The sequence below is a fragment of the Carassius carassius genome, chromosome 27 (assembly GCF_963082965.1).
Source record: "Carassius carassius chromosome 27, fCarCar2.1, whole genome shotgun sequence".
In the NCBI taxonomy this organism is placed as follows: Eukaryota; Metazoa; Chordata; class Actinopteri; order Cypriniformes; family Cyprinidae; genus Carassius; species Carassius carassius.
In genome coordinates this window covers 18290313-18318192 of record NC_081781.1, presented here as the reverse complement: position 1 = coordinate 18318192, position 27880 = coordinate 18290313, and the positions used below count along the sequence as shown (strand labels likewise).

Below are 27880 nucleotides of genomic sequence, written 5' to 3'. Positions count from 1 at the left end.
TCCACTTTTTTTCTTAAAAGCAATGTATATAATATAGCCTATAGCATCTGACATCGTCAACAGTCATTTTATCAAGGTTGCGAATCTGAGTGAATATTTAATTAATGAGCCATTTTATTCATGGTGACATAAACATTTTCAACAAGTCACACCAAAACTGGTGAGAAATAAACACTTTGGTTCACAGTTCATATTTTGCACAAAAATGACATGCAGAGTTTCCACACCTTTTGGGTAATGAATCTTCATGACATTTCCGTGACCTTCCCAGTTAGTTAGAAAGTAGGCCTGTTTTACAGAAACTGCACTCAGAATAGGCCATTTCTAGCTCAGGCAGGCACTATTTTAGAGCTGGGCAAAACTAGAAAAGAATACCTATCAATCATAAGAAATATTTGTGTTGAATCATAAGAAATATTTAAGAATAAGCAGTTAATTTCCATTACGTTTCACAATCTCCGTTTTAAAATGCAGTAATATTTACAGGTTTCGCATAGCCGTGACATAGGTTTGAATTAATGGCCCTCTCCCCCTCTGTGAGCGCGCGCACACCATCCATTTGCAGGAAGCGCCTGCGGCAGCGTTCCATCAAAACTAATCATAACCATTCAAATCTGCCTCCCCGCTGCAAGATGTAGGAAGAGGACGACTGTTTTACGCAGAGAAATCACCAGATGCCTTTTTACATCCTAGAACAAGAGAAACTGCACATATTACAAATAGCTCATTCTTGTGATCGGTTAATTCACTAGTTGTCCTGAAGTGAGCTGAGATCTGCAGGGGCGTTTGTCTGAGAGAGCGCGCTCTCTCTCTCTCTCTTTCTCTCTATCCGGGTCTGGCCCAGAGGGGTTGTGAAACCCCTGGAGCGACTCTCTGTGAATTCCGCTTCAGCTGGGCTCCATTCCTCAGCGCTTGAGCGAGGGGCGCGGACAGGAGCCGAGGTGACACGTCGCTGGATGTCCCATGTTCCAGGTGAGGAGCGTCAAATTGGGCTTTGTGGGTTTTTTCTACAGAGAGAGGCAGTGGGTCTTCAGAGCGCAGCTGCATGTACGCATGTGCCAGAGGATGAGCGCGTTCGGGACAAAAATATTTCTCTTCTCCCAGTTTACATCCTGCCGCTTCCCGTTATGTTTAATGGCAGCGTGAAACGACACTTGTGTTGTCACATGTAAAACTGTTCTGTAGCGTAGCCTCGAACAATTGCCTGATATGGTAATGGCGTCCTCGATTAGGTTTCGCGATGCGCTACGATAAGCCGCACGCTCTTTGAACGCGAGGCGAATGTGGAAAGCGAATATGAAAATCTGTTCTTTAACACCGCGGCTGCTTTTGTATTCAAGGGTTTGGGTTGCCAAATGGCAGGTTTGATTGCAACCAGAGTGGGTTTTCACGCATTTGTAACTCTTTTTGAATGGTGCTGAAGATGTTTTTCTTGTTTATTTGTGTTTCGCGGCAGTTGTAATTTTTAACAGCATCGTTTAAAGTCGAGCTTTCCTTCATTTTCGTCGTATAATACGCTACAGCTGCTGCACGCTCAGAGCGCGTGAGAGAGGAACAAAACGCACGTGCACGGGTTACATCGCATTTTAAGTGCACTGTTTGTCGCGTGATTAACTTTAAATGTATTCCCTGACCAGTGTATCATATCTTTTAAGTTGTAGCCTGTTCTGTTGGCTCCCAGCTGTGGCGCCACATGCTCCCAGCTCGTCGAATTGCCGGTTGTTGTCCAAGTGGATGTGTGTGGTACTGTCACCTGCCTTTGAGTATTAATACGGTCTAATTAGGTTACCTGGTCAAGAGAGGTATCAAAAAGGGCATACTGGTGTGCGCTAGAGAGGTCTTTGCTTCTGTATTTTTGTGCTTACACAAGTAATCTATCTATCTATCTATCTATCTATCTATCTATCTATCTATCTATCTATCTATCTATCTATCTATCTATCTATCTATCTATCTATCTATCTATCTATATCTATCTATCTTAGAAGGAATGGTACATAAGCTGTCTCTGGGATGGTAGATTTTCAAAATGTACACCTTTGTACCTTATTTTCCACTAAAAGGTGCATATTAGTATTTTAAAGATAGTACTTTTTTAAAGGGACCCAATCCAGTGACAGATTTTGAAACTTACTTTCATAGATAGATGAAAAAGTAGTTTTGATACGGTTGTCTGAATTCTGTCATTCTGTGAATTCTGCAAATTTTTATAATTGTTCAACTTTTTTTTTTCAAATCTCAGGGCTCTTTAGTTCATGTTGCCTCAAGCAAAGTATCTATTTCAGAATCCCAGTGGATCCACGTCATCCCGTACACCTACTGTGTCATGAAATTGTTTTGACATCCTAACCATTTAACAAAACCAAATTTGACATTATATATTTACAAAATGTCATGTTATTCAATGATGTCAGGGTGGAAATGTGCATAGACAGATTTAAGCTCTATAGAAATAAGATTCCTGTTCTTTGCACAGACAGAATCGGCATATGAGGACTACACAGTAGGCACCAGCCTCATCTGTTAAATCTGAAAAGAGTCTTGTATAACTGTAGGGGTTCATAAAGTACAAATGTAATTGGTCTCGTAGAGAACACAAGCATTCCTGTACAGAACACCATCAACCACTAAAACGCACACAATGGATCGCATGCAGTGAGCTGAATTGCTGCCCACGGACAGGGCAGAGTTGCTGAGTTTTCTGACTCACTCTTGTAGAATATTCAACATGTTAATGTGGGCTTGGAATCACCTCAAACACAGGTTACTAATCCTCATTCTGTCTTCAACGCTTCTCGACACATCCATATTTTGCATATGCGCCCATGAATATGGATAAGATTAAGAGCAGAATGGCATGCAAGTCTTTCCATCTTACTGTCTCTCTCCGAGTCCCTTGTGCCACAAACATGTGAAGTGAACTGTAGCCTGATGGCTACATCATCCAACCATCCAGTTGATAAGGGTTATTTTTGTTTAAACCTAAAACCATAAAAAAACTATGAAATATTTGTAAATATATTATAATTATGATACACATGTAGACACTAAATGTTATTTATATACTATAATAATATGTATAATGATATGTAATACATATACTGTATATAACCATAAATGCAAAAATTTATTAAAGTAATGTTTTTCCAATTTTTTTGTTCATTAACTATATACAGTATATATATATATATATATATATAGAGAGAGAGAGAGAGAGAGAGAGAGAGAGAGATATGTATTATGTACAATTATAAAAATGTAAACTTTTTCCAAAACTTCTCATTTATTAACATTTAAGATTTTTTTAATGATATAGACATATTTTAAAAAAAAAGAACAAAATTACTAAAACTAAATATTTAAATATATATATATATATATATATATATATATATATATATATATATATATATATATATATATATATATATATATATATATACAGTACAGACCAAAAGTTTGGACACACCTTCTCATTCAAAGAGTTTTCTTTATTTTCATGACTATGAAAATTGTAGAGTCACACTGAAGGCATCAAGGGCTATTTGACCAAGAAGGAGAGTGATGGGGTGCTGCGCCAGATGACCTGGCCTCCACAGTCACCGGACCTGAACCCAATCCAGATGGTTTAGGGGTGAGCTGGACCGCAGACAGAAGGCAAAAGGGCCAACAAGCGCTAAGCATCTCTCGGGGAACTCCTTCAAGACTGTTGGAAGACCATTTCAGGTGACTACCTCTTGAAGCTCATCAAGAGAATGCCAAGAGTGTGCAAAGCAGTAATCAAAGCAAAAGGTGTCTACTTTGAAGAACCTAGAATATGACATCAGTTGTTTCACACTTTTTTGTTATGTATATAATTCCACATGTGTTAATTCATAGTTTTGATGCCTTCAGTGTGAATCTACAATTTTCATAGTCATGAAAATAAAGAAAACTCTTTGAATGAGAAGGTGTGTCCAAACTTTTGGTCTGTACTGTATATATATATATATATTTTTATAATATCAAATCACTGATGCTGATGGATATATGGATATATACTAAAGGAACTGACAAAGAGGACAGACATGTACTACAGGTGCTCGATGTGATTTGCATCTCCCTTATACCGGATGGCACACAAAGCTGCAGTGCTCAGAGATGGTTTCTATCTCTCTCCGAGCCCTACATACCCAGACACACTCTTGCACATTCAGTAGTTACTCTTTTTTGGCAGCCTGGGGCTCTGGCAGTAGGTTCAGCTATATCGCACCTTGGTGTTCCTCTCTCTCGCTCGCTTTCATTCTCTCCCAAGCCTCGGAGGTAGAGGCGATTTGTGATGCTGTGCTCACACTGTTTTTAAAAAGTGCTTCCTCTGAACTTCTCTATCTCTTCAGATTAGTCAGGGAACAAATTACCTGCCTGCACATAAAAAGCCCCTCTCCAATCCTCCGCACAGCCATGTAACGAGCCTGATCTCCCTTTTGAAGAGTGGGCATGTTATTTTCCCTCTCGCCTGCAGGCTACCCTGCCATGTAAGTGATTATGAAATTAAATTTAAAACTACACATGTATTCAGCCTCTCTCTTATCGCTATCTGCACAAAGCGCATACAAATCAGGCCGGGATCAGGGCCTCGGCTCAGGACTGCACTTTAAAGCTTTGCTAATTGCTAATTGGGTATCTAGGTGTGAAATGGGCTCTGCTAACGAGAATTTAAAATGTGGAAAGGAGGGTTTCTTTTTTTCCGTTTCTGCTCTCGCTCTGTCTTTCCCTCTCCTTCTCTATCCTTTGAGAGATGTCAGAGCTGTTTCTGGTGACATGCCTGTGGGCAGGAATGACAGAATGAGACAAAAGAAGAGAGATCTCTCATTTCAAAATGGAGGCTGATCCTCGCACGGGGATATATATGTGCTGTGCAGAGGAGAGAAATGAGATACAGGTCCGTCGTTATACCTCGGCCCTGCGAAAAGGACGCTGGGAGTTTAATGATTAAGGATTGGGGCGTCTAACAAAAAGGTGGCAGGTTTAGTTCTAGCTAGGGGTAACCTGAGGACTTGAGTTACCGAGGTCCCAGGAGCAGAACACTGCTATCAGTGACTGTCCAAAGACGATGAGCTTTAAAACTAACTACAAAACAGAAGTCTGATTCTACATGTTCAGCGTCATCTTATTTATTCGCAAAGTTCTGTTTGATATTACACTCATTCTCATTTTTTCTTACAATTTTCCTTGTTCCTCAAATTTTTACATGCAAAGAATTTAATTCAAGTTTTTAAATTCTCAATTTAAATTGTGATTAATTGCATAAAGCCAAAAAGGAAAAAAAAACACATAAAGCTCATTTATGAATAATCATGTGCCACAACCAACGTGCAGATAAAATCAACTTAGTGATTCATGATATTTGTAATATAAATTTCATTTTAAAATATTATTATATTGAATTATATTTAAAATATTAAACTTTTTGTTAATTAGTAATTTATTATATTTAAAATATACAATTCTAATACATATTATACATTCTGCTATATTGCATTGTATTATAAAAGATGTATTCAATGCTTATTGAAAATATATGTTTTTTAATTGGTTACGCCATATGACATATTAGGGTCGTTATTTAAAATGTTGGAAAATATTGAAACTTTTTGTTAATAACTAATTTATAATATTTAAAATATTTATACAATACTAATATTTATTATAAATTCTAATATATTACATTATATTAGAAAATATTTATTAAATGACAATTGAACATTTATTTTTGTTTGTTTGTTTTAAACATTTTTTAAAAAAATAGTATAAGCATTTTTCAAAACCATTTTGCAGACACTCTTACTTGCCACTGACTCATAACTTTTCCTTAAATGTTCACAAGACTGTGGAAAGACTCTGACCGTATAAAGATAATGAGTCAGATGATCGCTGTTGATTTGCTGATGGATGAACAGAGCTTTTTTCATCCCTGCTCTAGCTTTAAAGCCCCACTGAGTTCTAAAATCCGCTTCCTCATGCGTTGCCTCTCTCTGAGGCACAGCGCCGGAGACAAACATCTGCCTTATTCTCCAGAGCCAAACCTCAGCTCTGTGCTGTTCATACTGAGACAGCAGTTGCCTCGGGGTATTCACGACACACACACAAACACAGGGGAGAGGAGAGAGGCGTGAATGCAGAAGCACTTAGAAATGTGTTCTTGATCAAGGTCACTTATAGAGGATGATTTCGTATTAATGGATGAATGTAATGAATCAAATGAAAACTGGCATATTTTGCCATATACTGTAGATTTAAAGATGGTGCATGGCTCTTTATCTACAGGGCCGAAAGCAATTTTATACCGAGTACTCTAGAATCATTCATACATGAAAATATCAATGCATAAATGAGTAACCCATGATGCGATTTAGAGGGACTCCGTTTACATCACAATAGCCTCTATTGCTAGACGGAGGAGTATAAGAGAGGAAAATGAAAATCTTTCTCTAACCTGAGAAAGTTTGCAGTGAGCTCCAGCTGAGCTGCATTTTCAAATCACAGCACAATGCATATCAGAACAGCAGAAGTTAAATAGAGTCCAGTCACAGTGGCACATCATAAATAGCAAGTAATATGAAAGCCCTAATGGCTAAAACAAAAGTATAACAATATATTCAGTCAGAAATTGCTAGTAAACTTTACAAACAACAAAAAGAAATGGCTAACACTAAATTTAATGTGAAATCTTCAAGTATGAAAACTGATTTTTTTTCTTGTAAAAAGTACTCTAACAATCTTTATTTACAACTTTGAAAATTATTATTTTACATTATAATATGAGGTTAGTGTTTGAAAGTAATGACACAGTTGTTCCTTTTTGTTCCTTTTGTGTTAGTTTTCACCTTTTTGAGTGTTTTTTTTTCCTGCCTACCGGCCATCATTTCACACACAAACCCTGGGTGTGCACTTTATGCTGTCGAAATTATTCTTACCATGCACAGAAATATCAATCAGCTCATGACACCTTCATCTCTCTCTCTCTCTCTCTCCCTGCATCTGTCACATTTTCTCTTCCTCTCACACATACTACACAAAAGGCTGTATACACACTCGAAAGTATATGGATGGCCTCAGGGTTAGACATGATCACAGCTGCTACTGGAAACTCCCAAATCAAGTCAGCCTGCCTGAGCTGCATAGCCCTTTAATAATTAGCAGGTGTGTGTGTCTGTGTGGGTGTATATTAAAGGCATAATTTAGTGCTGAGTTCTGCCGCAGTCCAATACAGCGTATAGCTGACCGTTGCCTCTTTCTCTCGCTTTATCTCTCCATTAAAGTGCGAAAGTGTGTGTGTGTGTGTGTTTTCATTTTGGGCAATCTAGCTCCCATTTCTCTGCACCTTTAAGAGCGCGTGCCTGTTCTCGTAGCTGAAGGTCACTAAAACGCACAAAAAGCTCTCAGCTCTGCGGTCCAATATAGCGCATGCGCAGTGCCTCGGGACTCATACACTGTCAGACTGCAATATGGCGAGAATGCCTGGCAGCGGGGACCACTGCTTTAGAGATGATGAACCGGACCCGATGGCAGGGGAACGGGAGAGAGACGGAGGCTCGGACGAGGAAGAAGAGGAAGAGATTCAGGAGATCCAGATCACAGGGGAAGAGGGAGAAGTGTCAGAAGAGGAAGCCGAGTTAGAGTGGGAGGAGTGCGGGGAGCCCGACAGCTGCTCTGCTGCCGTGGAGACGGAGGAAGCGGTCCTTATGCGCAATACAGACCAGCTCGACTCAGCGGGGGACCCGCTTTTCGCCGCCCTGGACACGGGACCCGAGGGAGACGTGCACCGCTCCAGGCTGAGCGAAAACACGCGCCTGGCCACCCGGTACGCGGTGCGAATCTTCCGGGAGTACCTGACGGAGAAGGCGCAAAGTACGGACTTTGAGAGCATGGACAAGCACGCGCTCTGCAAAGTGCTGCGCTCCTTCTACTCAGAGGCGCGCTCCAAAAGCGGACAGCTGTACAGCAAGTCCTCCCTCATCAGCATCCGGAGCTCGCTCAACCGTTACCTGAACGAGCCCCCCTTCTGCCGCACGCTCGACCTCACCAAGGACCCCGAGCTGCGCAGCGCCAACCTCGCGCTCGCCGCGGTCATACGCAAGCTGGAGGAGCAGGGCGCCGGTCCCGTGGTGCAGAAGCAAGCCATCACGCGCTCCGACCTGAGAAAGCTCTACACGTCGGCCGTGTTCAGCGCCAGCTCTCCGTTCGGGCTGCTCAACAAAGTCTGGTTCGAGACTTGCATGTACTTCTGCACGCGGGGGCGGGAGAACCAGCGCGAGCTCGAGGAGGACTCTTTCGGTCTGGCCGCAGACGAGGACGGGCGCAAGTTTGTGTACTTCAAAGCGCTCGGGCCGTACCACAAGTCCCGTTCCGCGTCCTGGACGAAGAAAAGAACGGACACGGACGACGACAACCTGCCCCGCATGTACGAGACCGCCACGGAGTTCTGTCCGTACGCGAGCTTCGTGAAGTACCTCTCAAAACGCAATCCTCTCTGCAAGGCTTTCTTCCAGCGCCCGCGGGATCACTGCAGCGAGACCGACACGACGTGGTACGAGAATAAAGCCATCGGGAAGAACCTGCTGGGCACGAGGATGCAGATGCTGTCGCGTGCCGCCAAACTGTCAAAGACCTACACCAACCACTGCATCGGCGCCGTCTCCATAGCAACGCTCAACGGCATTGCGGGCATCGGGTCAAAGTTGGCGCCTCTCCACGTCTCCCCGGAAACGGTCAACGGAGGAACGCACCTGCAGCACGTGCTGCGCTGCGAGGCCGAGCTCGAGCTCAAACCGCAGAAGGTGATCAAGCGCCCGCGGACGCTCGTCTGTCCGTTAAGCGTTGCGGAACCGGGGGCATCGCCGAAAAGACTCTGCGCGCGCGCGGACACTCCGGCTGTCACCGCGCTAGTCTCCGCTCGTTGTGAACCCAACGGAGAGAGTCCTCGTATGCTGCCCTCACAGGTAACGGCGATTTCTTGTCTTTAGCACGTCGAAAGGTTTTTGGCACGTGACACGGTCTTAGAATAGCGTCTGTCTGTCTGTCAATCACATCAGTCAGAGGACAATTGGGTTTCACACCGAGCATATTTATGCAAATTAAGCATTAAAGATAACAACGTGGGATGTCAGATTTGACTCATCTGTGTGTGTCATTTTGCATGGAACATTTGTCAGCAAATCCCTGATTTACTTCTTCATTATAATGTCAATTTTGTTAATGCTGCTGTATCTCTGGTGGGACAGAGTGCAGATTTATTTCAGACTGAAACTTAACTTTGAACTGTGTCACTTAGTCCCTACACAAAGTGAATTGTACGTTTTCATTTTGGATTACTTTTTGGAGTTAATATGTATTTTTGAGGTCTGTTATTAGATTAAACTTTTTTTCTAACTCCTCGTCTTCATAAACAAGTCCATCATTTCCATCTTTGCCGAGGGGCAGCTCAGATTGCCAGCCGTGGTCCATTTGGGGATGTGATTTAGTTCGATTCGTTCATATGTTGGTGAATATTATTATGCTTTGTAAGTAGGCTGCACTAAAACAGGCACTGATTTCTTCACCCTTCAGCATGAAGGTGAGTGTGAAAAATAAAAGCATTCGTTGCCTGCGGAGGCATGAGATAATATTGCACCTGTGCGTGGCTCCAGCAAAAAAACATTGACTCCTAAATATAATGCCTGAGATGAGCTGTTTAATGTGTTCTTCAGCTGCATTACACTATATTAATGATCAGAATTAAACAGTGCTCTACAGTACCTAAATAATCATCCTCAAAAGTTTATACCTGGGCTTTTTTAATGTAACCTCAGCAATATTGTCGTTATAGTGTTAATGTTCTATAATTTTTTTTGTTTGTTTGTTTTTGCATGCACTTAAATCACAGCATGTATCCGTCTTAAAAATGTTTGGGGTAAGTATGTATTAGCGACACCTATAGGAAGAAAGTCCTGGAAAACATCCTGGAAAAAAAAATTATGACACTTGGTAATTTCACATTCACATCCAACGAATTGTATCATGCTCCCTCCTTGCTAATTAACTGATGTAAAGTGCATATTCTCTTTCATATCATCCTCAGTTGCTGTACATGCTGAGATGAGATGAGATGAGATGACTTAACAATCAAGAGTCTGGGTCAGAGACTTTGAAACTTTGGGAAACTTTTTACATTATACATTCGTTGAGTCATATGCATTATTTATGCTTATCGTTTTACATATTTTACATTTACAGGTACAACTCTTTTCAAAAGTATCTTAATGGTTACCAAAGCTGCATTTATTTGATCAAAAATACTTTAATAAAAACAGTAATATAATGAAATATTTCATGTTGTCTTTTATTTTAATTTTATGCAATGGAATTTCAGCATTACATCAGTCTTGAGTGTCACATCATCCTTCAGAAATCATTCTAATATTCTGATTTGCTGCTCAAGAAACATTTATTATTATCAATGTTGAAAACAGTTGGGCTACAGCTGCTTAATATTTTTGTGGAAACTGTGATGCAGTAATTTTTTTTTCAGGATTTTTAAAATAAAATGTTCCAAAGATTAGCATTTACCAAAGAGCAATACTTATTTGAAATGGAAATCTTTATAAATATTATAAATGTCTTTAATGCCACTTTCAAAATCAGTTCAAAGTATCAAAAAATATTAACCACAAACTTTTGAAGTTAGTTTGTATACAAATGTATTATTTTATCATCTGAAGTATGTTGCTTTTATTATACTCTACGTATTATAACACTGACAACTGTTCAAGAAATCACTGATGACACGTTATAATAGAAGTATTCATAATCATATTCAAAACAAAGTATTTGAACTATGGCCATTAATTTGTTTGTTTGTTTATTTAATTATCACTCACTTATAAGCTCTGTTTTAGCAATGATATTTAGATATCCATTGCACCATTTTCATTCACTTTTATTTTGGTGTTTTTGACTAGATCTGTATATATCTTACCAACTCTCTTTCTGTCTCTCACTCTCAAATCACAAATAATCTACAGAAATGTTCCAGTATGTACATTTACTCATCACCTTAAATACTGCAAAGAACTCAGCTTCATTTAAATTCTCTCACATCACTACTGCAATAATTAACCTACCCTGCTTGTTTAGTTTGAACATCCTCAATTCCAGAGTAGCTATACAGTACTTTAAGTTTGTGTCAACATCTTTCCAAGCTAATGGCAGAGCCAATAGCTCACCCTTCTCTGGCACCAGGCACCATCTGTGACAGTGGAATAATAAAAAGGTTTTGTTCATGTAACACTTGTTTTAACTTTATTGGGTTGTACTTATTTACTGCACAGGTCACTGAACTAGCTTTGTTCTTTAAAGCACAAATATATTAAGTTTTTTTATATATGTGTTGTCTGTGTATATGTAAGTTGACTGTACAATCTTATTTTTGTCAAAAGCCAAATCAATAAAAGCAAACATTTCCCACCCCATGCTCTGTTTTCCTCATTGTCTACACTGCATATATATAAAATTAGCCAGAAAATCTATTTTTTAAAGTGATGCATAAGAAAATGCCCTTTTGACCGTGTTAGTCTTCCCGTAGGCATAACGCCCCATTCAGCCACCATTAGAAAACCGCACCCGCTAAAACACCCAGTTGTGCCAGAGATGTTTATCATTAGTGCTTTAATGTGTTAGCCTGGATACATGTTTACTTGCACATGTTCTGTGTATTACCAAGGGTTAATGCTTGTTTTTCAGGTCGCTGTACTCATTCTCTCAACATGTTTATTTCTGTAAGACAGTCGACTCAGATATTGTTACTCTGGGCGAAAAATGCATTGATAGTGCACTAAGTACACAAGTATACTTAAGTTACAGTTTACTTTTTTCTGATTTTCATCTTTAAAGGAAACTCTGCCCATGGCTGTTTCATTGCGCCTCAGTAGAGAGTGGCCATTGAGATTTAGCAAACAGTTGTTTCCCAGCACAAGCAGATATTATGTCAGACAAAGCCCCTACTGATGCTAATGAGAGTAGCGCTACTGTAACGTTGACAGCCAAATCACCATTAATGCCATAACGGGTCAATTTAATTATTTCCACTTATGTTGTAATGTAGCTGTCAAGGTAGAAATGATTATCTGTGTTTATGTTGTAAACCATTTAGCGCTGTGCTCCCATTCCACACTCGTGACACATTAACCAAATGAAGAGGCTGCTTCAATTGTTTCAGTTCAAATACTTTCTTATTCTAGTTTAGTGTGCAGAGAGTGCTATAAGCGAGCCATTTAAAAGTTGGTTCCCAGTTACACTGTTTCCCCGAGGTGTTTTTAAAACCATGCGTTGTCTGAATCACCACACTAGCTGTTTTCTGGACAATGGATGGTGGGAGTTTGAGGCGAAAGGGGCTGTAGGAGTGTTCAGGAAACTTGTGATTCTGTTTCTGTTTCAGCTAGTCCACATGAAATCAAAATTGACACCTTTTTATACAATGCATTATTCTTTTATACAATACATCGACATAATGTTCCAAAGAAAAAGAAATTTGCCTTTGTAAAATTTAAACCAGTGGTGCCCAAACGTTTACTATGAAGGGCTGAAAGTAAATGTTGCATTATATCCAACTATATTTTTAAAATAGGCATTTTAATGCTCAAGTCCTGTTTTGAATATAACTATGTTCTGGTGTATCAGTGTCCACTTTTTGCAATCCTATCAAATCCTGATGCTTAAACATTTTTTCCAAGTAAAATTGGTTTCAAATGCCATTTAATGTTGACTCATTTGACCTCCTGCTATGAATATTAATCTTGAAATTTCTTCTTACCTTTCTTTTATTCTCAGGAGAATCGCAGCAACAGTGTGGGTATGTCGTCTCGGCCGATCTTGGCACATTCGCCGGTGTCCCCGCTGGGTACAGCTGGCATCCCCACACCCGCACAGCTCACAAAGGCCAACGCGCCGGTCCACATTGATGTAGGGGGTCACATGTATACCAGCAGCCTGGCCACATTATCCAAATACCCAGAGTCCAGGTACATTTCACACACAGACACAAAGCTATATAGAACTGGACACCATAGTATAATAGATAGGGTTTGGAATTGATCCCCAATACAAAGAATCTATTCTGAGATTTTGCAAAAAGAAAGTTTACTTATTTCTAGCACTCATTTTCATAGTACTGTAAGTCACGATCCAACATTTAAATAAAGCATATTTGCTAATTATGTTTAATTCACTTAAGTTAGAAAGATTTGTTATTGTTGTTTCATTCTGTGATCCTACATGTTGAAATGCATACAACTGATAAATTATTAATAGCCTATATCTTGGATAAGTTTCCTACATTAAAGTTTTGCACTGTACAGACACTGATTCACAAACACATTTTTTAAGTCTTTAAAGAATATAAAAAATAATTAACAAATCTTATGAACTTTGAAAACTGCTCTGGACTATACGAATAGATCAATGAATCATTATTATCTGAATCTACTATATTCATATAATTTATATTATGCATAAATATATTAGTGATGGGCAACAATTAATCACATCTGAAATTATTTTTTTCGTTTATATAATGTATGTGAGTGTACTGTGTATATTATGTATATACTGTAGAAAGACACACACATATACAGATATATATATTTATTGAAAATATTGACATGTATATATTTATATTTATATCTATATAATATATTATAAATAAATATATTTAATATATAAACGTAACATATTTTTTTCATATATACAGTACAGACCAAAAGTTTGGAAACATTACTATTTTTAATGTTTTTGAAAGAAGTTTCTTCTGCTCATCAAGCCTGCATTTATTTGATAAAAAATACAGAAAAAAACAGTAATATTGTGAAATATTATTACAACTTAAAATAATAGTTTTCTATTTGAATATACTTTAAATAAATAATTTATTCCTGTGATGCAAAGCTGAATTTTCAGCATCATTACTCCAGCCTTCAGTGTCACATGTAACATCCAGTCTATCACATGATCATTTAGAAATCATTCTAATATTCTGATTTATTATGAGCGTTGGAAACAGTTCTGCTGTCTAATATATTTGATGAATAAAAGGTTAAAAAAAGAACAGCATTTATTCAAAATAAAAATAAAAAATTCTAATAATATATATTCTAATAATATATTTTCTTTACTATCACTTTTTATCAATTTAACACATCCTTGCTGAATAAAAGTATTGATTTTTTTTTAAAAAAGAAAGAAAAAAATTACTGACCCCAAATTACTGACCAGTAGTGTATATTGTTATTACAAAATATTTATATTTTAAAAACAGTTACTTTTTTTTTTTACTTTTTATTCATCAAAGTATCCTAAAAAAGTATCACATGTTCTGAAAAAATATTAAGCAGCAGAACTGTTTCCAACTTTAATAATGAATCATCATATTAGAATAATTTCTAAAGGATCATGTGATAATGATCCTAAACATTCAGCTTTGCATCACAGAAATAAATGATAATTTAAAGTATAATAAATTTAAAAACAATTATTTTAAATTGTAATAATATATCACAATATTATTATTTTTCTGTATTTTTGATCAAATAAATGCAGGCTTGATGAGCAGAAGAAACTTCTTTCAAAAACATTAAAAATAGTAATGTTTCCAAACTTTTGGTCTGTACTGTATATATGCATGTGTGTTTTTATATATACATCATAAATATATGCACACACATATTATGTACACAAAAACTTATTTTGGATGCGATTAATCAGTAAAAGTAATTGTTCACCATCACTACATTTAATCTATTATTAATTATTCAAATTTAAACGGATGTAAGCTTTCATTTCATGTAGTCACAGTAAGATCAAGTGAATGTCTCCAGTCTTTAAAAAGAAAGAAAAAAAAAAAAAAAAAGAATTGAAAGCAACAGTGAGGAATTGTTGATCCCAGAACCAGGAATTGAAATTCCAAACATTTTGGAAACAAACTGCCCTAGTATTAGATGAGGGAGGTGTTCAAATGTGTTCTTTTTACCAATCAAAATAACATTTTATTCCACTGTATTCCAATTTGTTTGGCAGTCAGCCTAAGATTTCTCAAATGCATGTCATCCTCTGAACACATCTGTTCACACACAAGTCTATATGTATGTGTGTGTGTGTGTGTGGCTTGTCTGTGCTCATTAGCTCACTGACCAGTATATTTCTGCGATGCCAAAGAGCATTATTGTCTTGTAGCTGCTGACTGAGTCAAACATCAGAGCACAGGCCAAAAGGAGCCTGAAGCGCTTTGAGCCAGACTAGCATCCTGTCTCACAACTGCTCACATGTCTCACACGATTTCCACCTCCCACTGTCCCTTACAGTGGCATAGAAACACATATTTTCCCATACAGTATCAGATTAGTCTGGTATAATCTAGTATATGCCTTGGAAAGCCTTTATTGTCAAGTAGATGTTTCAGAGAGCATTTGCCTCAGTGACAGTTGTGATCCATTCGCCCCTTGGCTACTTTATCCCAAACAACATCAATATGACAACGCACTCGTTGTGGAGCCAGGAAGCAGGGCGCTGGATGATGACATTTGCGTCGTCAGGAGCAATGATGGCCGCCGCCTCCAGCCATGCCCTCCCTGATGCTGATGCAGATGCAGACAGACTGTGCTGACCGAAAGAACTGTCAAATCTGCTGTCGGACAGTCATATATTCACATGAGCACACTCAGATGATTGTTTTTAATGAATATTTTAGCACTTCCATTAAACTTCCATCAAATCCAAGAACATCCTAGCAGCAACTAGTCATAATAGTTTGTCCTCAGATTGTTTCAGTCATTTATTTTCAGATATCTATTTTATAAAAAAAAAAGAAGAAAAAAAACAGTACATTGCTAATACCATTACTATTGTAGTTAAGAGACATTAGCCCTTTAATTGGCCTTTTAAAAACATATAGAATGGATCGCTATGTATTAATTTCTCATGACAACATTTTTATATTTGTAGCCTATATAGGAATATCGTGGGTTAGAAAGGGGTAGTTCACCCAAAAATGATTTAATAAATTACTTACCCTCATGTCGTTCAAAACCCGTAAGACCTTTGTTCATCTTTGCAACACGAATTCAGTTATTTTTGATGAAATCAGTGGTTCAGCTGTACTCTTATGAAGCGTTGTGGTGCTCATGAATGTCTGTCAGTTACTGACACAGAAGAGAGGAATTGTTGAATAAAGTTATTTTAGTTTTCTTTGCACACAAAAAGCATTCCCTTAGCTTCATAAAATGTCGGTTGAGCTGCTGATGTCACGTGGACTATTTTAATGATGTTCTTACTGCCTTTCTGGGTCTTAATGTGGTTTTTAAGTTGCTGTCTATGCAGGGTCAGAAATCTCTCAGATTTCATCAAAAATATCTTGTATGTATGTAATAACTTGTGTTCGGAAGATAAACGAAGGTCTTGCGGGTTTGGAATGACATGTGAGTAATTAATGACAGAATTTTTGGGTGAAATATGCATTTAATGTTAAAACGTACTGTGTCTACAAGCACATGAAACTGCTGTCAGACTGACTGTGTGTAAGAATGTAAACTTAAACATTAGGAAAACATGGGGAAATAAAAAATTCTAAGGAATAAAAAAGTATAAAATTACCCAAAATTGAAGAAAAAAATCATATCAATTTATATCATAGCTTTGACTCCAAATGCTTAATAGACTATATGTGTAATTAATTGTGTGTGTATGTGTACCTGGTATTCCCTACATTATGGGGACCAACAAGGATAGTAATACCAATAAATGTTGACCTTTTGGGGACATTTTTGGTTCCTGTTGAGGAAAGAAGCTTAGAAATCATAGAGAATGTCTGTTTTTTTTTGTTTTTGTTTTTATGTGAGGGGTAGGTTTAGGGTAAGGGGATAGAAAATACACTTTGTACAGTGAAAAAACCATAAAAAGTAATAGGAATACCAGTGAATATATGCAAGAAAAACCTTTCATAAGAAAGCAAATCATTGTTGTCAATCAATCTAAATATTTGAATATCTGTCTGTTCCTCTCACAGGATTGGTCGTTTGTTTGATGGCACGGAGCCCATTGTATTGGACAGCCTGAAGCAGCATTATTTTATAGATCGGGATGGACACATGTTCCGCTACATATTAAACTTCCTCAGGACCTCAAAACTGCTCATCCCAGATGACTTTAAGGTATTTAAATCTTACACTGCATCATTATCAATGTTTTATATATGTATCAGATAAAAACAAACGGAACGGTGAACAGAATAGTTCACCACAAAATTAACATTCTGTTAATAACCATCATGTTGCTGACATGAAAATTCAGACAAACATTTCTAGGTGAATCATTCCTTAAGTATCAGTTGTGCCATCTATCTGTGTATCTGTGTGTGTAGGATTACTCTCTGCTGTACGAAGAGGCCCGATATTTCCAGCTGCAGCCCCTGCAGGCTGAGCTGGAGCGCTGGCGGTCAGAGCAGGACTCTAGGTACACATCACGCCTGTGTGAGTGTGTGGTAGTGCGCGTGGCCCCCGAGCTGGGAGAGAGGATAACACTCAGTGGCGATAAAGCCCTCATCGAGGACATCTTCCCAGAGATAGGAGACGTCATGTGCAACTCCGTCAACGCAGGCTGGAACCACGATTCCACTCACGTCATACGCTTTCCTCTAAACGGATACTGCCACCTCAACTCTGTACAGGTGCGTGACACCAGGTTTTTATTTATTTGTATAATAAATATACATTTTTATGAAGTATTGACCACTTTTTTACAGATTTTTGAGAATTCAAGAGCCATGCAGATTCAAAAATGTTACACAAAAACGTGGTACAGCTGTCCTGATATCATTTAAAGAATGAAATTCTCGAAAAGAAAAACTTAAGTACACTGTAAAACAATTGAATTTTAATAATGAATATTTTTCAAAATTGTAAACAAAGATTATTACAGTTTGTTTTACAAGAAAATACTAATTCAGTTTTTTACATTTTTTTTTTTTACTTAGGGGAAAAAATGTGTTTAATTCAGCTTATTCACTTAACAAAACTGTAAAGAGAGATTTCAGTTTATTTATACTTTTTTTAGTATACTTTTATTATACTATAATTGCATGTATCTACAGTGTAGGGAAAAAATTTTACACCACGTTACCACTTCAAAATGAAATCTACAAGTCTTTTTAAACAACTTCCTCCAGAAACATCAGCTGATTTTGCATTAGAAACTACAAACACTGGCCCATGATCCATGTCAGGAATGAATGTACAATATGAGCTCAATTTTTCCTATACTGTGCTCTGTAACCATTTCATACTGTGTATGTGTGTGTCTAGAGGCTGCCTAATCCTGTTTGCTTATTAAATCTTTTGGCCCCTGGCACTTGCCGTCACACTAATGGAAGCAGGAGATTGAGAAAAGTAGAGGCAGAAGACAGGAAAGAAAAATGAGAGAAAAAGAGAGTTGAAGGACAAAGGCGTGATGGAAAGTCACACAGTACAGACAGACAGAAACTTTAACCTGTAAATGAGAGGTTGGAGGGGAAAAAAGACCAAGAACAAGAAAGATGGTGGAAAACTGTAGATGGAGGAAGGGAGTGAAGGGAATTTTAGTGACGCGGTGCTGGAGAGAAAAAGAGGAGGGACATCCTTAAGGCACACTACTGGAATGTGATCTCACAGTTCTGTGAAGCCAATATCTACAGGACTGGAAGAAACCGTGAGAGAGGGAGAGAGAGAGAGGGAGAAACAGGCAGAAAGAAAGACAAGAATAAGCAAGTGGTTTAAGTATCTCATTTTGTTCAGTTGAGAGAGCTGCTGGACAGATGGTTTATAACACTTTCGCTGTGTTGTTTTTCCAACTTAAGATGAGAGTGATTTTGTGCCAGGGGTGTTCAATTAAAGGGATAGTTCACACAAACATGAAAATGGTCACAATTTCTTCATGTTGTTCTAAATCCAAATGCTGCTTTTCTCTCTCTCCGTGGGACACAAAAGCAGAAATTTGAAGAGTCTTCACCAGAGGCGGAAAGTAACGAATTACATTTACTCGCGTTACTGTAATTGAGTAGCTTTTTTGTGTACTAATACTTTTTAAAGTCATTTTTTAAATCTGTAATTTTACTTTTACTTAAGTATATTTTGTTTAAAGTATTGTACTTCGCTACATTTTAAAACACATTAATTACTGAGTAAAAAAAAAAAATAATAATAATAATAAATCGCTCCCTGGAAACTATGTCAGTAAATAATGGGCAGGAGGGCAAACTGGCGCTAAAATCACAAGAAAGATGCAGACGTAGTGGTGCAGACACCGCTGAAAACGAAACCCTGTCATATTCTGAAGTTGAACTCGAAGGAAATGAAGTGAACCCCTGGCCATATGTATGCTCTATTATGCAGTGTAAGCTGTACTTGCCTAGGAAGACCAAACTAGCAGCTTATAAAATCTCGACAAGACATCAACCCTTCGCAAGAATGTAGAGGTAAGCTAAATAATTGCATCGTTGCATTGGTGGTTAAAATGAAGCTTTGACATTTTAGCAAGAGGTTTTGCACAAATTAGCCAAAAAGACAGTGGTGCGGAGCAGTGGCAAGATCAGAAATTTTAAACTGAGTGGACCTTGGTGGAATAGGGTGGACCTGAATGACTACTCTCAAATTACACAAATTTTACAATATAGGATAAAATCACTATACAGTTCAGATAAGTTAAATGTGATTGATTGTTAGCCAACAAATTCATGAATATACAACAAAATACTTTTACAAGCAGCTACAAGGAAGACAAATATAGATATTGTACTGCTATATGACCACTGTAGCAAGACATCAGTGTTCAGTAATTGTGTTCATTTTAAACTGGAATAACCTGGTTCACTAACTTACTGTGCCACGGCCAAATTTCTGACAGCATTATACTTTGAGAGCGATCAGATGTTGCTTACATTCAGGTGCGTAACCATCTTTTCAAACGTGGGGGACAGAAATTACATATATATATATATATATATATATATATATAAAACATTACAATATAACATTTCTGTAATCTATATAGCCTACCAGTCAACAGTTTTTGAAGAGTAAGATTTTTAATGTTTTTATAGAAGTCTCATCTGCTCACCAAGCCTGCATTTATTTGATCCAAAGTACAGCTAAAAAAAAGGTAATATTGTGAAATATTTTTACTATTTAAAATAACTTTTCAATTCGAATATATTTTACCATTTTTCCTGTGATCAAAGGTGAATTTTCAGCATCATTACTCCAGTTTTCTGTGTCATATCCTTCAAAAATCAAATCATTCTAATATCCTGATTACCAATATTTAAAACAGTTAAAACAGACTAAATTTTTTTAGTGTTCTTTGATGAATAGAAGGATCCAAAGATCAGCATTTATGTGAAATAAAAAGACTTTGCAACATCATACAGTGTATCATTCAAAATCTTAGAGTCAGTATAATTTATATTTTTTGGAAAATAAATTATAGAAATGAATACTTTTATTTAGGAAGGATTCTTTAAATTGATCAAAAGTGATGATAAAGACATCATTTTACAAAATTATTATATTTCAGATAAATGCCGTTCTTCTGAACTTTCTATTCATCAATGAAACCTGAAAAAAAATCTACCCAGCTGTTTTCAACATTATCATTATTATTATTTTATTTTTTTGAGTAGCAAATCAGAATATCAGAATTATTTCTGAAGGATAGTGTGACTGGAGAAATGATGCTAAAAAAAAATCAGCTTTGAAATCTCAATAAATTATATTTTGAAATATATTCAAATAGAAAACATTAAATATTCTAGTAAAAATATTTCACAATTTTACTGTTTTGCTGTACTTTTGATCAAATAAATACAGGCTTGGTGAACAGAAGAGACTTGACAGGTAGTGGATATGCGCATTGATAATTGGCTTAGAAATCTATAACTACTGGACAATAACAAATAATAATGTTTTTTTATATACTACAAACTCTTTTTTTCACATAAGTTATAATAGTTTCTATACTGTAATAAATGCTATGTCAATTAGCACTGCATTGTTCATATACTTTATCACCTGCTGGAGATGAGTTGAAAAACCATATATTGTTGCAGTCGTATGTTAAATGTCTTCGTGTTTCCAAAAGTGTCTGTTTTTCTGTGAAAACAACTGTTTTCATACAGCGATAGCTGGACGCTGTTGTCCATATTAGGAGTTTCCTGTTATGACTTTTAGCGCGAGAGCGCGCTCCAGCTTCGAGCATGAATGAAACACACATTGCAGGAGAGCTTAGCTTTCAGTTAGTGATGGGATTTATGGCTCTTTGAGGGGATCCGGATCTTCGCGATCCGTTCCTTTCAAAGAGCCGTTCAAAAGAACGGCTCTTTTGGCTCTTTTAAATATTTAGTCAGTTTTAGGAAGCCAGCTTGGAGCCATCTCAGTTTATCCTGGAAATAATCACTGGGAAGAATGATGAGGTGAGATTTGTAGTCAAATAATTAAAACTCAGATATCACACACACCAATATCTGAGTTTGAATCATTCTGAAATATTGATTATTACCTCATTTGTCATGTGTGGACTATATTCCATAGGGTTGCACAAATCTCTCTGCTTAGACAGTGACATCACTATTTTGGATTTACCTTTAGTACAAAGTGTGTGTGTGTAAAGCTACGTTGACTTATGTTATTCATACAATACCTACTCACGAATAAACATCAAAAAGAAAGCCGGCTGCAATGAATTTATGTGCAAAACAGCTTTTACTACAAACACTTCCACACAAGAACATTGTTATCACACAAGAACATTTTGATAGAAAACAAAAAATATTTAAAGTTAGAATAAATAAAATGGAAATGTCTACATACTACATACAATTACTACTGTAAACTTTGCAAACATCAGCCCCTTCAAGTCAATGAACAATAACAAAGTGGGCTGCAATAAATGTCTGTGCAAAACAGCTTTTTTTTTCAACGCTCCTACCCAATGACCAGTGTTGGGAAGGTTACTTTGGAAATGTAATAGGTTACAGATTACAAGTTACCCTGTTTAAAATGTAATAGTAGTGTAACTTTTTCAATTACTTTATTAAAGTAATGTAACTAATTACTTTTGAGTACTTTTTGATTACTTTTCTAAATTTGTGAAAATTAAAGAATAATAAATAAAAGCATATACATCAACTTAAATACAGTTATCTAATAAGCATGTGACGTATTCTGTGTAATAAACTCCTGAAACATTGGTGTTTTTTTTAAAAACGGCTTTCTCTTTGTATATGATGATAGTTTTCTCAAAATAAGTAAAATGCTCATGAAGTGACAGAGCAGTTCTAGAAATTATGTTTATGTGCTCGTGTACTCCTATATTGAGGCAGCAGAGGTAGAAAACACTGCCAGCTTCAGTAGGCCAATGTGTAGTAAATGAAACCATGTCTTTGCTATTAATTTACAGGAGGGGCGGACTGGGAAAAAAATTCAGACTGGAAAATTCAAACTCATACAAACAAAATCATGGACAAAACTATTTTTTGTATGGACCTGACATAAAAAAGGTTTAAATCTTTAATTTGGGGACATGCAAAATAATTAAAAGTTTTCTCCTGAACTGCACCTTCACTTCCATTTTTCTCTTCAGTCTCTTTATTTTGCCCTGTTATCCATCTCTCTCATGACTTTAATACTAAAGATTGAACAAAACTATACTTTACAATACACTACAATACTACAATATCTTTATAGAAAAATCCTAATACTGTACACGAGTCATGTTTTTCCCTTACAAAAATTAACCATGCTTTTATTAGCCTATATAAAAGTAAAATAACCTTGTTTTGTTTTTGTTTTTTGCAAATGGATTTGTGTTTATTTTTAAATAAATACATTTGTAAAATAATTTTACATTTTTGGTTACCCCAGTTAAAAAATAGTAACCATTTTCTCTGGATTTATAGTTAAATATTAAAATGTAAATTTTGGTAAGGGTTTTGTTGTTGTCTGTCGTAGCTCCCCCTAAACCTATAAAAAAAAAATCGGAATTTTTTTCAGCTAAATTACTAGGCCTACTGTAGCATTACAACAGATAATAATGATGTCCTTTATATAGTATTTTGAGTGATGACTGATGAGCAACGTGCTGCTGCTTGATTAAATAAAATAAAATAAAAAAACAAAGACAAAAAAGCATCTTTACAGATGAAACTGACCTGAAACCCTGAACAGGAGTTCTGCTTCTCTGCTCCAGCAGTCCACTCTCTCTCTCTCTCTCTCTCTCTCTCTCTCTCTCGCATTGATTACTCTGAGTCTGATCCAAACCGTTTGGCGGAGGCGCGGAGAGCGCGCGAGTCATGACTAACACTTCATGACTTATTAGAGATTCATTTATCAAATGGCGGATTCGCAAATGATCGCTTTAGAACATTCGGCAGGCAATTATACAATAATGATATTAAATAGTGGGGCAAAATCAGCTGCCAGGCCACCGGGAATTGTCCCGGTTCTCCCGGTGTCCAGTCCGCGCCTGATTTCCACAGACACGCAGAATGTGCAAGTCATATATTGCATTTTTGGGGCTTAATATTCAGACACTAGTCCATGTCATGTTTTGATTCAAGTGTACTGACCTACTTTTGATTTAGTCATCCAAAATGTGGCATATTCCGTCCGCGTTAGGCATTCCGTTTTTATTCTACGAACCAGACTGTATTTCAGCATCCCGGAAATTATTAGGGCAGTATGTCTCAGAATAGTCAGTGCAATTTGGTAAAGAAATCAGTTAAATCTGTATGTGGATGTGTGTAAATATTCAAATGTAATCCCCTTTGTAATCATTAAAAATTTCATAAGTAACTGTAATTTAATTACTCATGTTTTCGTAGTAACTGTAACTAATTACAGTTACAATCATTTTGTAATTAAATTACGTAACGCCGTTAAATGTAACTAGTTACTCCCCAACACTGCCAATGACAGAGGCACGCAGGATGTGAAGGACGTGAAGGATGCGTGCACAACTAATAACTAATATCATCACGCTATAAAGGGTTGGCCTGCGCTGGGTGCGCCCCTCCCCCTACAACTGTTCTGTCTCGCGGGGGAGCTCATTTGTGTGCATCTGTGTGAAACACGCATAGGATAAAAGAACGACAGAAAGAACGGCTCCCCTCCAGCCGCGACTCGGCTCCCATCGTTCATGTTTATGAGCCGTTCAAAAGAATCGGTTCGTTCGCGAACGTCACAACTCTACTTTCAGTGATGTTCATATCGCCTTCTGAAAAGGTGCGGGGGACGAATTTCAATGATATTAAAAGTGTGGGGGACACGTCAAAACTTTGTGTACCACTTAGCAGCAAAAGACTAGACTTGCAGTTTATTTTTCGTGAAAACTGGCGTAAAAGCAATATTACTCCGTAAATAGGGCAGAGCAGGTGGTTCATCAAGTGTGGATAAATCAGCTGGTTTCAGACGATTAGCCCGGGTTGATGTTGATGTTTCAGGTTATGTTCTTGTTTTTTTATATATATATTTAATTAAAGATGTCTGTTTCGACATGCTCATCTTGTGTAAAGCGTGTTAAAAGTTTACTTCACTAGCAGACGTAAACTCATCTTCCCACCCCCCAACAATACGCGATTGGCTAAACAGTGCTAATAAGCTTATTGATTGGCTGTTGCAGTAAGGCAATTATATGAAAAGGTTTTCGCTCTACAGTAGTTATTTTTATGAAACTTCATGTACGTGTTTAAGTGCTTAGTATGTCACATATGCATGATTTTTTTTTCGGCTTTCCCACATTTTTTTTTTTTTTTTGTCTGTTCTGATTGGGTGGGCCAGCCGTCAGTTTGAGTGGGCCAGTGCCACCCTGGCCCTTATGTAGCCTCGCCCCTGGTGAGGAGTGTGCTATTTTTGTTTTAATGATGTGCGCGCGCATTTATAGTGCGTTCTTTCACTGTGTGATTCAGTCTCCTAAAGTGCATTTAGAATTATCACAAAATGTAAGATATAGGGGCAGAAAATTAACATATTTATATAATTTCATATATTAAATCAAACTCACACAAAGAAGGCCGTCTTTTCCTCCAAAAATCATCATGAATATATACATACATATATATAACAGTTCAGTAAACAAGTTAATTAAGAGACTTGCATTTTAGACACCATATTGCCTTTTTCTGAAAATAATTCCAAACACAGCCACCAAAGCACAGTTTTGCGTCTCTGAGCAACGTGACAGTGTTTCGTTCCTGAATGAATCAACCGTTTAAATGATTCGGTTCAATCGCAATGACTCACTTATTAACAGTGACATGCTGACACATACTGGAAATTTTAATTTCACATTTAAAGTATCTTTTGATTTTTTTAAAATAATTAATTTCTTATAATTTCAAATGAGTATTCAACATTTTATGTCTTGTATATCAAAACATTATTCATGCATTTGTAACTGCAGGTTAAATGCATTCTTGTCCTGCACTAAACAGTGTAATATATCTAAATGCCACTTCCAATGAATCTTCTGCATTTCCTCTGCATTAAAATATGAGTTTGTTGATACTGATTTGCCTGGTAACAGCCCAAATGTTTTATTATTCTAAATAACTGATTCCTTTAATTAAAAACAACTAGTTTGAGATTAATAGACCTATCCCAACGGTGTCAAACTTCCTGGAGGGCCGTAGCCCTGCAGAGTTTAGTTCTAACCCTGCTCCAGCACACATATCATGTAGTTTTCAAATAAACCTAAATGATTAGATTAGCTGGATCAGGTGTGTTTAATTAGGGTTATATCTAAACTGTGCAGGACTGTGGCCCTCCAGGAACTGAGTTTGACAACCTTGGCCTGTCCCATTTTTGACTCCCTCCCACTGTTAAAATGTAACTAAGTAATTTTTACTCTGAGTAAATTTTAAATGAGCTACTTTGTACTTTTACTTGAGTTGATTTTTAGACTGGTACTTTTACTTGTACTTAAGTAAAATATCATTAATGTAATGGTACTTTTACTTGAGTATAATATTTTTGTACTCTTTCCACCTCTGGTCTTCAAACAGTGAATGTTTATAGTACTTATTTAAAGGGATAGTTCACCCAAAAATGAAATTCTCTTACTCAGCCTCATGTCATTCCATACCCGTAAGATCTTCGTTCATCTTCAGAACACAAATTAAGATATTTTTGATGAAATCCGAGAGCTCTCTGACACGTTTAAGGCCCAGAAAGGTAGTAAGGACATCATTAAAATAGTTCACGTGACATCAGTTCTTCAACTGTAATGTTATGAAGCTATGAGAATACTTTGTGTGCACCAAGAAAACTACAATAAAAACTTTATTTAACAATTTCTTCTGTTACATGTCAGTCTTCAAGCTCCACATCCTTAGCAAGTATGTACATCCCAGTAAACATACTGTAAAACATAGTAAAACATACTGTAATTGTTTTGCATTTGAAACTCAAGCTCTATAAACACATTTGTCAACACCAAGGCTGACAACACAACCTATTCAGCAAGGATGCATTAGAAAATGATCAAAACTAAGCACAACTGACTATTTTTAACATGATTTGAGCACCAAACCTCAGGATGTTACAATAATCTCTGAAGGATCATGTGACACTGAAGACTGGAATAATGGTTGCTGAAAATCCATCTTTGCCATCACAGAAATAAATTTCATTTTAAAATAAATTAATCAAAGCATTGGTGTATATTAGAGACTTCAAAACGTTACTGACCCCAAACATTCAAACAATTTGTATATTAATGGTTTAGTGTTGGTAGAATATGAAAGGGTAATAATTTTGTGTGTGTTTGGGAATTTTTGTGTTCGTCAGGTTCTGGAGCGGCTGCAGCAAAGAGCTTTTGAGATTGCTGCTTCTTGTGGAGGTGGTGTGGACTCAACCCAGTTCAGTGAGTACGTTCTGAGGAGAGAGATCAAACGAAGTCACCGTGGGGTCACGACCTCCGTCATTCGAATCAAACAGGAACCGCTGGATTAGCTGCCCGCGCTCACAAATAATAAACTGAATATGGTATTTTTAACTGAATTTAAGGGATGTTTTGATTTATGTTGTAATCCTCTTGAGATTTTTTTTTTCATTGGTACTGTCCCTAAATAAACCATTTCAAATAAGGAAAAATAATGTTGAAATTCAAACGGGAACTTTTTCTGAACGCCTCTGGCTGAGTGGTCTCCATTTGATTCTCTGTGCGAAGGTTTGTAATAAAACTTCAAGACTGCCAGACTGCACTTTTGCTGGATTTGTCTTCACCATGACAGCTAGGAGTGGAAGAGGCTAAACTAATGTTACATTTTATATATGACATCCTGTAAAGAATTTCAGCTGCCATACTTATTTAATAAGCTGTTTGATGAATAATTTATGTTGTTAATCTTCAAGTGTTTCTCTCATAAATAGCATATCACACCAGAGAGGAATAGCAGCTCTAATTAGAAAAATACAGACACATATAAAGGATAAATCACAGCTGTGGGTTTCTGAGGGATCATTTGACTAAACTTACCCTCCTTTTGTCAAACACAGTCAAGAAACTGAATGATCTGAAAGATTTCATTAAAAATATGTTTTTTTCCCAAACTGTTCTTCATTTTTCAAATACAAAACTGTCAACCAAACTGACAAATTAATTTATGCTGTAACTTGCAGTATTTCTTCTTTTAAATACTACACAAAAAAATGAAGATTTTTTTTTCCTTATATTTATAGTGTCTGGCTACACTTAAAACTAGTTTATAATTCATGAGATTAACGTTTGAGAAGAATGTAATGTGACGTTGTTAATAAAAGTTTTGAAAAATCAACAAGACTTGTTTATT

The 27880-nt window shown here is 36.9% G+C and overlaps 1 protein-coding gene across 2 annotated transcripts; it reads left to right on the top strand.

Moving 5' to 3' along the window:
- Positions 1–782: 782 nt before the first annotated feature.
- Positions 783–27654, top strand: kctd1 (potassium channel tetramerization domain containing 1). 2 transcript variants are annotated; one of them, XM_059513047.1, is made up of 5 exons: positions 783–972; positions 12847–13037; positions 17072–17216; positions 17426–17731; positions 26877–27654. In XM_059513047.1, exons 1-5 carry the CDS (start codon positions 964–966, stop codon positions 27039–27041), a joined length of 816 nt encoding a protein of 271 aa, XP_059369030.1. In that variant the 5' UTR covers positions 783–963; the 3' UTR covers positions 27042–27654. The 2 variants fall into 2 exon arrangements, with proteins under 2 accessions (XP_059369030.1, XP_059369029.1); XM_059513046.1 differs by lacking the exon at positions 783–972 and adding an exon at positions 7288–8981.
- Positions 27655–27880: the final 226 nt, after the last annotated feature.